Consider the following 14,851-nt stretch of genomic DNA (forward strand, 5'->3'; position numbering starts at 1 on the left):
AAAAATAAAACAAAACACTTTAATATACCCTTCGTAGACTTAAATTGTCGTAAAAGTCCCATAATCTTCTAAGCATTCACGGATGCAATTTACTTATATATCTGTGTTTTTTAAGATTATAGCGATCATTTTTTAAGATTCTTATACAAAAAATAAATAAAATTATTGGATGGTCTTAATCATAAATAAAATGAAAACAACTTTTTCTTGGCTGAAACTTTTATTATACTGTCGCTATTGTTTTTATTAACATCCTTTCTATGTGAAGATTCCTTTTCATTAGTATTATATGTAATTAAAATGATTGATGTGCAAATAAAAAAAAAGGTTAAAATCGAGTAGAAACTAAAACTGTAAATATTCCAAAAAAAATTTCTATTCATAAAATAAATTTGATATAGAACATCATATATCTATTTCTATGATTTTAAATTTATCAAGCAATTCATTAGAAAAAATTCCAAAAGACACATAATTTAATAAATTGACTTAATAGTTTTAATCAAATAATTATCTATTTTCAACTAGCAACTTGTTTTTACAATGTTGAGTCAGAAGTTTCTAACTAATTTTACAGTCAATGTAGAGGAATTTCGGGGAGTATAATAAGGCATCTTTTTATGCTACATTATATCATAAGATTGAATTTTGACTTATTTATTAATATGGGATATCTTCAATTCACCACCTACAGCTTTTTGCTCTAGTTTCGCCAAAATATTAAAAGTGTAATTATTTTAAGTTAAGCATAATTAATTATAGTCATACAAATATATTAAAATTGTAATAAAATAAATAAATTTTCAACAACATGAGAGGGTTTAATTAAGACAACAGATTACAATGGGTAGGTTAGCCACAAAGTATGGCTACAAAGATGAACCCACTTAATTGAATTAAATAGTGCAAGAACATTTTCTTGTGGAAATTTTCTATGACGTATTATTATTATTTAGTAAAAAAAATATTTTTACTATAAGTTGAATTTTTGAAATACTATTTTCTAATTTTTATATTTATATTTATTTTCACGAATTATTTTTTCTATTTTGTAATCTTTTATTAATAAAATATTAAAAACTACAAAAAAACATATTTATTATTATTATCATCATCATCATCATATTTTATAGTATATAATTTATTTTAATTTCTATATTACTTAAAACATTCATTTCATTATTTTAAAACTATATACTTCAATACATTAATATTAATATAGATACATGGTAGATTTGTTTAATTTTTATTATTTTAAAATATTTTTCGTATTAAACTGTTATCCTAGCTCTATATTTTTTTTTTGTATTTTAAATATTTAATATTTATATGAAAATTACATTTCTCTTACATACTTTAAATCGAAATAGAAATATTAAGTTTATAAAATAAATAAACAATATAAAATATCAATAATAATTAAAGTGAAATAAATACAATTGATAATTAAAAAATCTATAAATAAAATATTATAAAAAATTAAAATTTAACTAAAAATATATTTTATCTATAAAAGTTAATTAACTTTGATAGAAGTTATTACAATTGATAATTTAACTGAACTCCTATAGTTTAATGAGTTGATTTCATGTTTTATGTATCAACTTTAGTTTTTCAGTTTTGAGTTAGCTGTTGGAGTAATTATTTTAGTTTCTATCTATATAGTAGCAATAAGATCTTTGGGGCCATTCCTTAGAAATCTCATGAGCCATGGATAATCTTCCAATACCTTCCCTCCATTTTAAAGAGTAAAGTTCTTAGTTTGAGGATCGAATATTCCGGATAATCACTAAAAAGCAAGTTCCTCAAATTGAGGAGAAAGAAGAGGGTCTCAAATTAATAACATATGTTAGTCATTGTTTATAGGACAACAAATTGTCTTAGAGGCTAAGGCACTTCTACCAATGGACATAACCTTATTTAATCCGATACTTTATTAAAATACTAAAAAGATTTAGGGATGATAATTTTAACAAATCAATTTTGGAAGTATATAAACATCTTATTTAACTTTAAAAAAAAATCGTTTGTTAGGTTACAAGTTTATACTTTGATGTCGTTGAACGAAACCTGTCTTCAAAGGTTTTTCAGAACAAATTAAATTATAATGAACTTGGACAGATGTTAACAATAGAAACTGAACAACAATTGTTTTTAAAATGTTAAAGAGTTATTTTCCTTTGAAATTATGAATTTTTTTTATTTAGATTATCGTAACGCAGACAATTGATTATATTATCCAAAAATGAATTATTTATTGTGGAGGACCAGATTTCTTCATTTATAATTAGTTTGCATTGGAAAAAAAAAGTGTGAAAAAGAAAGAGAGAAAGGAGTGAAAATTGATCTAACTAAATTTAAACATACTTAAAAGTGAGATTAGATATTAATATACTTGATAGCATGTAATAAAATAGATTTAATAAAAGATAAATAAGATTTTGATATCATATTAAAAAAAGAATTTTAATTTTAATTTAACTTTATAAACTGATTTATAAAACAAAATTTATACTTATTTATATATTATAATATTATTTTATTTTTAGTTGAGGAAAGATTTTTAATATTATTTATTTATCAAAAATGAGGATTGATATTTAATACATAGCCCTTGCATTAAAACATATATATCTCCTAAAATACATTTTAAAGATTGAGTATAAAATAATTAATATTTGTCATTATCCAATACTTTACAGAAAGAAAAGTTTGATAGAAGCAAAGAAGGAGAAGACGCAAGGAAGAGAGGACAAAGATTAAGACGAAGGCATGCTCAGAATATTTATTGCGATGGCTGAAACTAATACCTAACTCCACCGATAGTGACTGACTCAATTCTAATTGAAGGAAAATGTTTCCAGGATCAGAGTAAAATGGATTGTTTCTATTACAAATATGCCAGTTTCCGTTTTTAATATACATTATATACGGGTTAGGTTTAGATGTGCTTTCAATTACATATACTTCTAAGTAATGTAGTCAACGACATCAAAAGGAAAAACAAAAAGCAAAAACTAACCAAAAAGTATGAAATATGCATGAAAGTTCTTACCCACCAATTTGTCTAAGTATACCTTCTTTCTTAAATAACGAAAAAAATAATGAGAGCATGCCCATTAAATAATAAAATTTATTTAAACAATCCTTGAATTATTAACTATATATATCCATCGTTTTAATTCTTAAGTCAAGGAAGTAAAACTGACATCTGATATTTTAATTGATTTTAAATATATTTTTCGACTAGTACTACAATTTCTAATACTTAATTACAAGACTATTTGAGTAATTTGTTTCCTTTTAGAGTTTACGTAAACTTAAATGAGATTAGGTGGTTATGCATATGAAATTAGGTGGTTTTTAGTGATGGATGTTCAACAAATATTTGGATATCAAAAACTTTGTATAGATGTATAAAATTTCTTTAGAAGTATTAAACATATAAAATATATTAAAATTAAAAAAAAAACATATTTTAAATTATATATTAATTTATATTTATATATAAAATTTGGGGAATCAAGGCTCATCTCAATCCCCTCTGATAATATCGTATGATTTATGCATATAATCGTTTGTATGATTTATTAGTGTAAAATTAATCTTTCATGTCATCAATTTTGGTGGTTTTGAGTGTTTTGTACCACTGAATATCTCTTTCTGATTGCAATGAAATTTTTTGGGTTTAAGTATGTTATTAATTGAGACATATTTTTAACAAATATTTTGAGGTATCAAATTTTTTATATAAATGTATAAAAAATTCTGGGATGTCAGGTATATAAAATATATTAAAATTTTAAAAATATATTTTAAATTATATATTAATTTAAACACAAAATTGAGACAGGTGTTTGTATAAATGGTAAACTATTAAAATTAAAATATGATTATTTTTAGGAATCTCAACAACAACTATGAATGTTTTCATTAATTTTGTGTTTCTAATTTATTGTTGTTTACCGTTTTGTTTTTCGTATCTTCAGAAATAATTTTATCTATTTTGTTATAATTTGATGTTTTCACTATTTATGCAATTGTTCTGATTCTCATGATAATATTATTATTTATTATATGTAAATTAAAAATTATATTTGATTTTGATTTAAGCCAAAACCTATTAAATTAAAAAAAATGCAAAAATTTTATATCACTAGTATTCATGTCAATCAATTACTTAACATAAAAAAATCGTAAATATTCAACATAAAAAATTGGTCTTGTGGTAAAGATTCAAATGTGCTTATAAACTTTAAATTAAGTTATTTCTAGTGTGCTTTGAAATATTGATCCTATAAAAGGATATCCACTAGTATAAGAATAATTTTGAATCCATGAGTTTTAAGCATTAGCAATCTTGAGCTAATATTTTGGGTTGATCATTTGATTTTATTTTAAAAATATTTTCAACACAATTTTTGTCAACCGTCAGTTTCTTAGTAGAACTTGAACCCCATTATTTGGTAAATTTAGATATCAATAAAAAAAAAGGAATTTTGCAACCTGATAAGCAATCGGATTGAGACAATAAAAACATACACGCACTCTTAGATGTTATATGATGAAATTCCATAGAATACAATTTAGTTGTGCGTATATAAATAATTAATATGTATAATATTGAACAATGTTTCCGATGTATATTTATATCATAATTAGATAATTGTATTGATCTATAGTTAAAACAATGGATTAAATAGAGAATATTAATTTGCTTATAGTGATATGCACGTAACTTGAACATAAACTTTATTTATCTTTGTCTTGTTATTTAGAATCTAAAATAAATCGAAACGCTAAAATCATTATTAGTGAATTTCCACGAAGTGTTAAGAAATAAGAAAGACTTATGTTGTTTCCCAAGCCTCATTAACAGTTAATATTACTTTTTATATAATTAGAAAACCTTACTCTGGTGACTTTTACGAAAGCAAAAGGATATGCATGCCTCTTCTTTACATATTTATCTTAGTTCTTTTTACCTTTTTTATATTATAACATATGTACTGACTTTTGGCATACCTACTCTCCATTACTATCTTCAGTAAAAAAACAATTCTAGTAATTATATATTTTGTTGAGAAAATTAAAGCTCGAGACATTGTTTAAAGAATCTGACCCAGTTTTCACTGACTACGTATTAATTCTAATATTTGTTATTTGCATACAACTGTTTAGGAAAAAAATGGTAATTGTGTTGCCTTAGAAAAATAATACTAACATTAACTATTTAAAAAAGTCAGCAAAAAATACTTCATTTCATAGGTAATAGTTTTACCACATTAAAATCATTTATATTATTACTGAAAAATAATTAATAAAATATAAAAAACTTTAAATATGCTTACTACTTGTATCCACATCAGTTCATCATCACACCACCTGGCTTAAACAATATTCAATCTGACTGCCTTCAAATTATTAACAGACCCCTCCTCCAATTGAATGAAGAAAGTTATTTCAAATCTATATTGTAATTTCCGAAATTAAATTATTTTTTATTGCCATTATTTTCGACAACTATTACGTCAGACTATATTTTATTATAGCCAATCTAATGCACACAGTATTTACTTAAGCCCACTTTTGATCTGTTTTTATTGAATTAAAAAGAATTAAAGTAAAACAACTCCCCAAGTTTTTTACAATTATAGCCAATCTAATGCTGCAGTTGTGACGAAATACGTCCACACTCTCCTTCCAACAAAATATACCTCAGAATATTCATTTTCATTTCCCACGCCTCCCGAATTTGAAGTGTTATGTGAAACTAAAGAAGTGAAAGAGATATATATCATTATTATACGTGTGATTAATTGTAATAATTGTTTTGGTTATAGGGCCAAAGTTATTATTATGCGTATTAAATACAATCATTTATTTCTTTATCTTAAGTCTTTATTTATAATTTTCAGAGTGAACTTTGGATCAGTGAGACTTAATCGGTTGAAATCATTTTTTTAAGCTAATTAATATTATGAATAATTTCATGAGAATTTGACTGTTCAGTTTGTCATGAGATAAACGCCCCATCTATCATGTAAATATGGTCATTCGATTGTATAGTAACACCATCAAATTCATTAGGTGAAGAGATGTTCTTTGTTTATTTCATTTTAAAAGACTGTTTATTGATTTGTGATTTTATTTACGTATTTGATTATAGGCTTGGACCCCTCATGTTTAAAATAAATGATTTTAAAGTCATGCACCTATATCACTTTATAATATATTAGTATTACTTGTTTCTTTATTGATTGCTCTCAATCCAAACCAATAACCTTCTATTAAAGATAAAGAGGGATGGAGTTTTTTCTTTTCCTTGATTAAAGGTGGTGACGTACTAGTTTTTCATGAATAATATAGATATAGTTTCATTTTTTTAAAATTGAATAGATTCTAATTTTCACTTTCAATTGAATTAATATATATTTAAAATATTTCATTGTTTCAAACATAAATAATAATGATTGAAGATCTTAGGGAAATTAGTGGTGTAAAGCCAAAATAATTTATGAACGTCAATTTTCAAAACTTATTTGTGCGAGACAAGACTAGAAATTGAGGCATTAGGGAAATCTACGGGGGGAAAGATAGAAAACTCAAAATCAACACTTTACTAACAAAGTTGTGGACTCTGGGTAAACTAATCTTGTGACGGAAGGAAGTTGAATAAAGAAGCATCTTATGCTAATGAATATATAATGTATACGTAGGGTCCAAATATTAGTAGTGTTTCGGATTAGGATACAATACACGTTTTAGTTGAGTAAATGATATATGTATGGGTAATGGTTAATTAAATGATCTTAAGATGAATAAGGTTGAGTGAAACATATAAAATTATGTGTTATTATGATTAAGTTAAGAGAGGAGTCAATTGGTAAATATTGAAAATATAAATGTGAGTTTATAATCAATCTAGAATAAAAATAAGAGAGTTAAACATCACATAAAGATAAAGATTTATTCTGTTTAAGATTTAAATTGAGAATGATATCAATCTCTTATATAATTGGATTTATAAATATTTTCTATAAAGGAGTGAAATATATAATAAAAAAATTAAAAAAGTAAATTGCTATGTTTAAGTATGAATAATATAAAAAAAAATACATAAACACATTTCTTTAAATTTCGGAGTAAAATGTGTCGTCAAATCTATTATATGGATTGCTTCGTGATTCTTCATGCTCAAATTCGAATTTATTAAATTAGATACCAACTCTAGTTTGCATGTTCAATTGGAGAGACTAACAAAGATAAATCCAAATATTAAAATTAATATTAGAGACCCTCTTATAATACACGTTCACTTCAACAGGAAAACAGTGGAGATTAGAGAAGGCATTTGGACATTAAGAAACATTTAATTGAACATTGCGTGACAAACAATATGGGCACCTACTGTTTGCATGCCAGCTATTAGAATTGAGTTATAGAGTAATGACATAAACATTATTATAATTCATAATATATATTAAATACTTGATTAACAATTATTACCACTCACTTTCATTTTTTATTACATTATATCACCAATTATAAATGTTTTAGTTCGAGCACTTCTCATGCAGTACACGTCAGATCTATGTTGATTTGATCTGAGTGTGCGTATTTTTAGGGCATTGGACTCGAATCGGGTCAATATTATGTCATCTGATATTGTTTTATTTTTTTTCCCTTTTACTCTCGGGTTAGCTGCCATTTTTATTCTTATTGGTATGATTTGAACTCCGCACCACAACCTTGCGTTAACGAAATTGTTTGTAACTCCAGAAAGTGAACAATGGATAATAAGACAATATAAATATACATATACACATATAAATATTCATAGTAATTTTTATGACGGCTCTACATTTTGCTCTTCGTCGCAATAATTCTTTTATTTAAAGATTATTTAATTTCTTATTAACATTTGATCAGCAAAACAACCACAAAAGCTACATTCACAGTAGAATAACTAAAACACTAAGTAATACTTTACATAGTATAATAACTATAACCCTTCTGGTTTTGAAAAAAAATAACATGTATTTTCCAAAACCGTAACCGTGTTTCCAAAAAAAGAACCGGTACCACCCACCCTACTTCACCTTTAACTACTCTAAATATTTTACACAGAAAATAAATTAAGACAAGTTACTGTCTTCAGTTACTTAAGGAACGCCGAATTGTGATTAGTAGTTTATGTGGTTAATGGTGATCAAAGGTTTATTCTGTCATGACAATATTGCACGGCCATGCAGTGGAAAATGGTTGCAATTGTCGGAAGAGCAAAATTTGGTTTATGTCGGCCAGTTTTTGGCGGAGCATGGTTCGTTCGGACCGGAGCCACTCGTTTTCCGTTCGTAGACGGTTACAGTGGTGAAGGAGGAACTGAAACCCGTTGTTCAGTTCCCGGTTTTCAACGCGAAACAGGTTCATCTGGTTCCGTAAGTTCTCTAGGTGTCTCTGTTTACGCATGCGTGACCTTCGGGCCGAATCCCGGTTCGATATCATTCTCCTGCGTTTTCGCTCCTCCGTGAAGGACACAACCCGGTTGGACTGGTCCGAGGGCGGTTTTTGGTCGGCAGGGGTTGTTTTGGGGTCGTCCGAAGCGGAACTGGAGGTGACGGGGTTGGGGCTAGTGGGGTTGAAGGCCAAAAAATCAAGCCCATCCCAGGGCGCGAGAGCATAGTCGAAGGCCGGGAATGCATTTCCCAGCAGAGAATCGGAAGAAGTAAGATGAGAAAGCATGGTGTGAAACTTGGGAGGGGGAAAGGAAGGAGGGAGAAAGGGAAGAAACGCAGCTTAGGGTGGTCGTATTTAAGGAGATGCGGTAGGGCTAAATCTGCGTAATTAGGTAGGGTTAAGAGGGTATTATGGGGATGGCTTTTGAGTCAGTGAGCACTAGGGTGGTGGAATTACTTTTTTATTCAGTGACCTCAGCCAGTGGGTCCCTGCATTTTAAGCTTACGGGCGAAGGTAAAATTACGAGCAGGGGTCCACGCTTGACACGTGTGAGAGTGTGTCTATGAATGTCCAATGATTGGGAGTATATGTTGACGACGTTGATCCTCCATTCTAACCCAAACCAGAGCTAGCAGTTGTAGCGGGTGTATCAACACACTCCACTTAAACCATCTAATTTGCTTATTCATTCATGACATCTAATTAACACAAGTGGCCGGATTTGGTAGTGGGTCATCTTCGCGCATACGCAAATTATTTATCATTATGTCTATCATTAATGTTAAATATATTGTTTTATCTTTAAATTCAGCTATATCCATCTCCCACCATCTTAAAGGCAGAAAATTGGTTAACCGCAATTGTGATATTAATTAGTACATCAATAAAAGTTGTTGAAAATATTCACGTTATTTTTTCTTTCTTTCTGTCATACTTTTGGTAGGACAGTCTTTCAGTAGCATTAAATTATTAAATAATGTGTATGAAAATGGCCACGTATTGTACATGCTATCATACGCACGTATTGTATGGAAATGGCCAAGCAGCTAGGTATTGTATTGTTCGGAGTATAATGGTACTTAAAAGTCTGAGGTAGGAGAATCTCTAGGTTGCTAGAATCATAATAGGAGTTGGAAACAAGGTTGGAAAACAAATATATTTTCCTACTTACTCTCTCTGTTGTTATGATTGTTTTATATTTTGAAAGAGATATAAATAATTAACGTGGTTAAAAGTTAAAAAGTCACCTTCAATTACTGTTAAATAGTTTTTTAACATTATTATAACGTAATGAGATTAGCTTATTAATTATATATTTTTTGTTTTAATTTTTTATAAACTAATTAAATCAATATAATATAGGGAAACAGACTGGTGAATCTATATGATTCAAATTAACCTTTGTTACAAGTCCAAGAGACCACTATCATTATGTGACTGATTATGTTTGGTGACTTTAAACTTCACTTTGGAACATCAAGATATTGTGCCTTATACATGTTTTTATATGTTTGGTTGTCTCAAGAAACCATTTTATCATTAATATTATTCCCAAAATAGAGTTTATTTTGGAAGCAGAGATTGACTCATTTTACGTTTTGTTTTTCTAAGTTTGGATTTTAATCACTAACCATTTATTATTCTTTTACAAATTTGTATATGTAGTCAATTAATCCCTTCAATAGATTTGAAACCCTTTTAAACCATTACACAGTTAAAGTATCTGAGCTTTAAATGAACGATTTTCGTTTCATTAAACGTATACTTTTGGACAAAGAAAAACATCCAAATATAAACTATGTTCTGCTAGCTTTTCTCTGGACAAGATTAAGTTCTCAACCTACTTTTAACTCAAACTTTAGTTCGTCAACTTTAAATCAAACACTAGTTTGCTGATAAAAAGCCACAAGAGGGAAGAGAAACACTGGAGAGTATAACTGCTAACTCCCCTTAACCTTAAGTATTTTTAATTTGCATATTACTATGACATATTTCTTTTTCAGTTAAAACCTCAATCGAATTTAAAGTTTATGTTTTTGGTAAGTTCAATTAAATATTTGGTCGTTCCAAAGGAAAAATAAGCATACCCAATATCCTGTCTGTAAATATACCATTATCTTCTTTATTTATTATTGTAAGATGCACTTACTCTACTTTTTGTGCATCAAGCATAGCTTATATGCTTTTGTTTATCTTAGATAAACCTTTTTTTTCACACACCTTTAGTTATTATATAAGATTAAGCTTTGCTTCAATTCTGATGTTATCTTTTTGATAAATTCTATTTTTACAGATCTGATTATATGTACATAAAGAAACACAACATATACGGAGTCAAAATTTGATCTATTTATCAACTTCCTCTTCCTACTATTTTTCATTGAATCTATCATCAGTGGAATTTTTCATATTTTATTCTTTCTTTTTTAAATATTGTTTTATTAAGTTCAAAAAGAAAATCTACCGATTTATATGTGGATTTTGTATAGGTCGAAAAAAATATTCCCACAAAAGCGTCTAGAAAATATGAAAATTGTATTTACGCGTGAATATGTTGAGAATAAGTTAGTCGAAGGAAGGAATATAGAAATAGTGACAAGTGTAAGAAACATCCGTATAAAACCATTTCGTGCCAAACCAGGAAAGGAAACAGAGCGTTAGTTGAGATTCTGCTAAGTCATAATATATATATATATAGCTGGTGAGTTGAAGACTTGAAATAGAGTGTAACAATTTTGAGGAATATTCTTAGGCTGAGTTTTTAAATGATTGCAACAAATCACTACGATTGAAAGAAGCACGCATCGCTGGCATGGTTAAACAACATGAACCAAGCTCGAAGACTCTTGGCTCACATGTGTGGCTGGCTTTATTTTAAGGGTAGAAGTACAATGATTGCTGAAAAATATGGTGAAAGGAGGAACGCGGTAAGCAAAACCATGTGAACAGGAAGGAGATAAAAAGTTAGGAAGAGAAAAAAGCAACAAGATATTTGGATGCAAAAAAGTAAAATAGTGAAGAAAGAAATTTGCAAGGGGTTACTTTAGGTACCTCTATTTTGCTTTTGGCTAGGTAGTCTGGTCCTATTATGTTCAAGGAAACATGAAGCACGAGTTTATTATTGAAATCGCCTCATTCACGTCGTTCCACATGGATTATCTTTTTAACACAGTTAATTACGTACCATCACCTAATTCATTTATATACCACTCATCCTCACTTTCATTAGTTTATAAGCCAAAATTAAAAACCTAAGTCTTTCACTCTTCAACAACCACAGGACTTAGATTTGCAAATTTTATGTCGCACATCCCAACTTTACAATCTTCTTCTCAAATTAATATCAGCTTTAGGTTTTCCACTTATAACTGTTAATTTCAACACTTCAAGACACTTTTTTTCTTCTAACACAAGTGTATTTTTATGGGTCTAATAAATATATTAAAGTATGCTATTCTTTTAAGTCTTATGAAGTAATCCAAACTTATATTTATTTAGATTATATTTATATATAATAATTAAACTTTAAAAATTTGATGTATTGATTATTATTTATCATTATATCATTATTTATTATATTATAATTATATTGTTTAGGTAATATTATTTTAATAGACACATGTTGACTCTATAAATATAACTATTATTTTATAAGGAATACTTATTTCATAAATAATTACTCTTATCCTGTTTTAAGATATTCTAACTTTTTCGTCAAAGGAGAATCTTTTATAAATATATCTCTCACTCTCACCAACAAGAAAATTCTTTTCAAATAAAAGGAAAATCACCGTCACATATCTACAAATCCATACTCAACATCCGAATAAGAATAAAATAAAATTCCAAAATCACTACTTATAAAAAAGTTTCTTTCAATAATTTGTACACCTAAATAATTTACTAATATTTCCAAATCAAGGAAACGTAAATAATATAACAATATCCAACATAACTATTATCGGGCTTAACTAAGTTGCTTCTCTTAGCTGTGTTAGAGTAGGCATTTGCTTCCTCCACCTCATCAAATTTTTTCTCCGACCCGTCAGAAGTTTCTGGAAAATGCTTTCCATAAAAGAGGACATGTTTGACTTCCGCAAAAAAATTCTGAATTTGTTTATTGTATTCCAGAAAATGAACTTAAAAAATATAAGGTGAAAGAAGAAAATGATGGGATGCAGGAAGTAATTGCCCTTATATTATGCTTACGTCGTTTGGTTTTCTTCGAATTGGTCCAACATGGAACCCGAGCCTGTTTTTGTCTTCACACTTAAGTTGGGCCTCCATTTTTGTCCTTTGTTTTTTCGTCGGCTTTGTAAACCAGGCCAAACAAAAATATTCCTTCTATGCAACGAAACGACAAAAATCTCCCTATGGAATATTGAGCACATAGCAATTATTGGCCCAAATTCGGTTGTGTCGCAACTGGAATTGTGACTGGACGGCGAGTCGAAAAACAAACGGGTTTAAGAAAATATTTTGGGAGTTATCACCATAATTTATTTTGGAAAAACTATGAAAAACCATAAAATAAGATATGGTTTACGAAAACTAGATTTTAGGTTCGGGAATCGATTACGCGGAAGGAAGGTGTTAACACCCTACTACGTTTGTCCAAAGGCAGTACCTCTAATTAAATGCATAAAGTTGACGTGGTTTTTCAAAATACTTAATTTTCCTAAACAAAATAATAATATAAAGAAACTATTAAGAAAAAAAAAATTGTTTTATGAACCCGACAAGGATTGACCTTGCTCCTACGTATATCCATTTATGATGGACAATTAGGGATCACGTACTTCTTTATCTAGAAAAAGGTTTGTGAGTTTCTTTGAAAATTATTATGGCAAATTATAAATATTTCAAAAATATTTTCTAGTGATGTGTCCTGCATTAAGGAAATTTATTTTATTATTTTCTTTTTTCATTTTTTTCTTTAACCACCATTAATTATTATTCTCTTATTCTTTATTTTTATCTTTACTTTTAATTTTTATTTTATTAACTTATCTGGACGAAATTGGGTGTTCACAGTTGTCTCTCTTTATTTAGATTTTGCTAGATAACATGAACTTTAGAGTTTTTTGTGTTATCATAGTAAAAGCTAAATAAAGATAAAGAGGGAAAAATATTACCTCGAAGCGTACCTTATAGAGAGTGTAGAAACCTTGTGGATTTTGCTGAAGAGTCGTGACACCTGTGGAAGGTGTATCAAACCCTATGAACTTCGCAATAACCTCGTGAACCTGGAGAGGTGCGAAAACCTCGTAAACCTGGAGAAGCGCGAAAACCTCGTAAACCTGGAGAGGCGCGAAAACCTCGTAAACCTAGAGAGGCGCAAAAACCTCGTAAACCTGGAGAGACGCAAAAACCTCGTAAATTGGGTGTTGACAGGTTGAAAAATCAAAACTGATTGAAGTTAGCGGAGTGGTAGAGACTTAGACTAGTTTCCATTTTTTGAGTGCGAGAGAGTTACTAAAATTTGCACTCATCAGAAATGAAATGAATCGAATAGAGTCCAAATCTAGATTAACATATAGACATGTTGGTCACAATAACAAAAAAAATTCAATATTTTCTTCTGGATAATGACGCCAACAAAATTAAAAATCAACTATAATTCTCATTTATCGTTATAATTGTGGTCAAAGTTCATTACCTTATTATTTTTTTATATGCCTTATATGCATACATTAAAAGCTGAAGCAAAAGAACAAAATCAAATATAACCCCATCCATCACAAACCATAAATAATTTCCACTTCAAATTTATTAACCATAGTTCTTCTATAATCTTATAATTCCAACCGTATGGATTAAGACATAAAACGAAACACTGTCAAAATTTAGTAAATCTTCCAGCATTACATTAACACAACATAAAATGTTATTCTAGTAAGGTATTCTAATCATGCACAATATTAAAAGCCGTTTTGAGTGTGTTTATTTTCAATGATTTGCCTAATCACTGTTTCTGTACATTTCTACAGTACTATACCTTATTATAATAATTCTCTTCGGTTTTTTAAAATAAACACACACAAAATATAATTGTCAATTTTCGCTAAAAAATTAAATTCAATGACTCGTAGGTTTGGTTATACCATATACCAATTCTAGTGAACTAATATACCAATTTGCATTTAAAAACCAAGTACATCAGTGTAGGTTTGGTTATATTTGTTTTTATTTTCAAAGTAAAAAATTATATTTTCTATTTATTTTTGTTGGGTATAAAATTTATCTTTCATTTTTATCCTTATGGGGTGATTATATATTTATATATGCACTTATATTTATTCTTAGACCATCTCAAATATTAGTTCAATTTTTTCCTTATAAAAAATGAAAAATAGCAAATAAAATAATATTGTAAAAAATGTAATGTCAA

General features: G+C 28.3%; 1 protein-coding gene across 1 annotated transcript; it reads right to left on the reverse strand.

Annotated features, from left to right (window-relative positions):
- Positions 1–7,950: 7,950 nt before the first annotated feature.
- LOC108335518 (bZIP transcription factor 53) lies at positions 7,951–9,092 on the reverse strand. Its single transcript, XM_017571548.2, has one exon. It carries the CDS (start codon positions 8,743–8,745, stop codon positions 8,221–8,223), a length of 525 nt encoding a protein of 174 aa, XP_017427037.1. The 5' UTR covers positions 8,746–9,092; the 3' UTR covers positions 7,951–8,220.
- Between the last annotated feature and the right edge of the window lie 5,759 nt (positions 9,093–14,851).

This window comes from Vigna angularis, chromosome 10, assembly GCF_016808095.1.
Source record: "Vigna angularis cultivar LongXiaoDou No.4 chromosome 10, ASM1680809v1, whole genome shotgun sequence".
NCBI classification, from domain to species: Eukaryota; Viridiplantae; Streptophyta; class Magnoliopsida; order Fabales; family Fabaceae; genus Vigna; species Vigna angularis.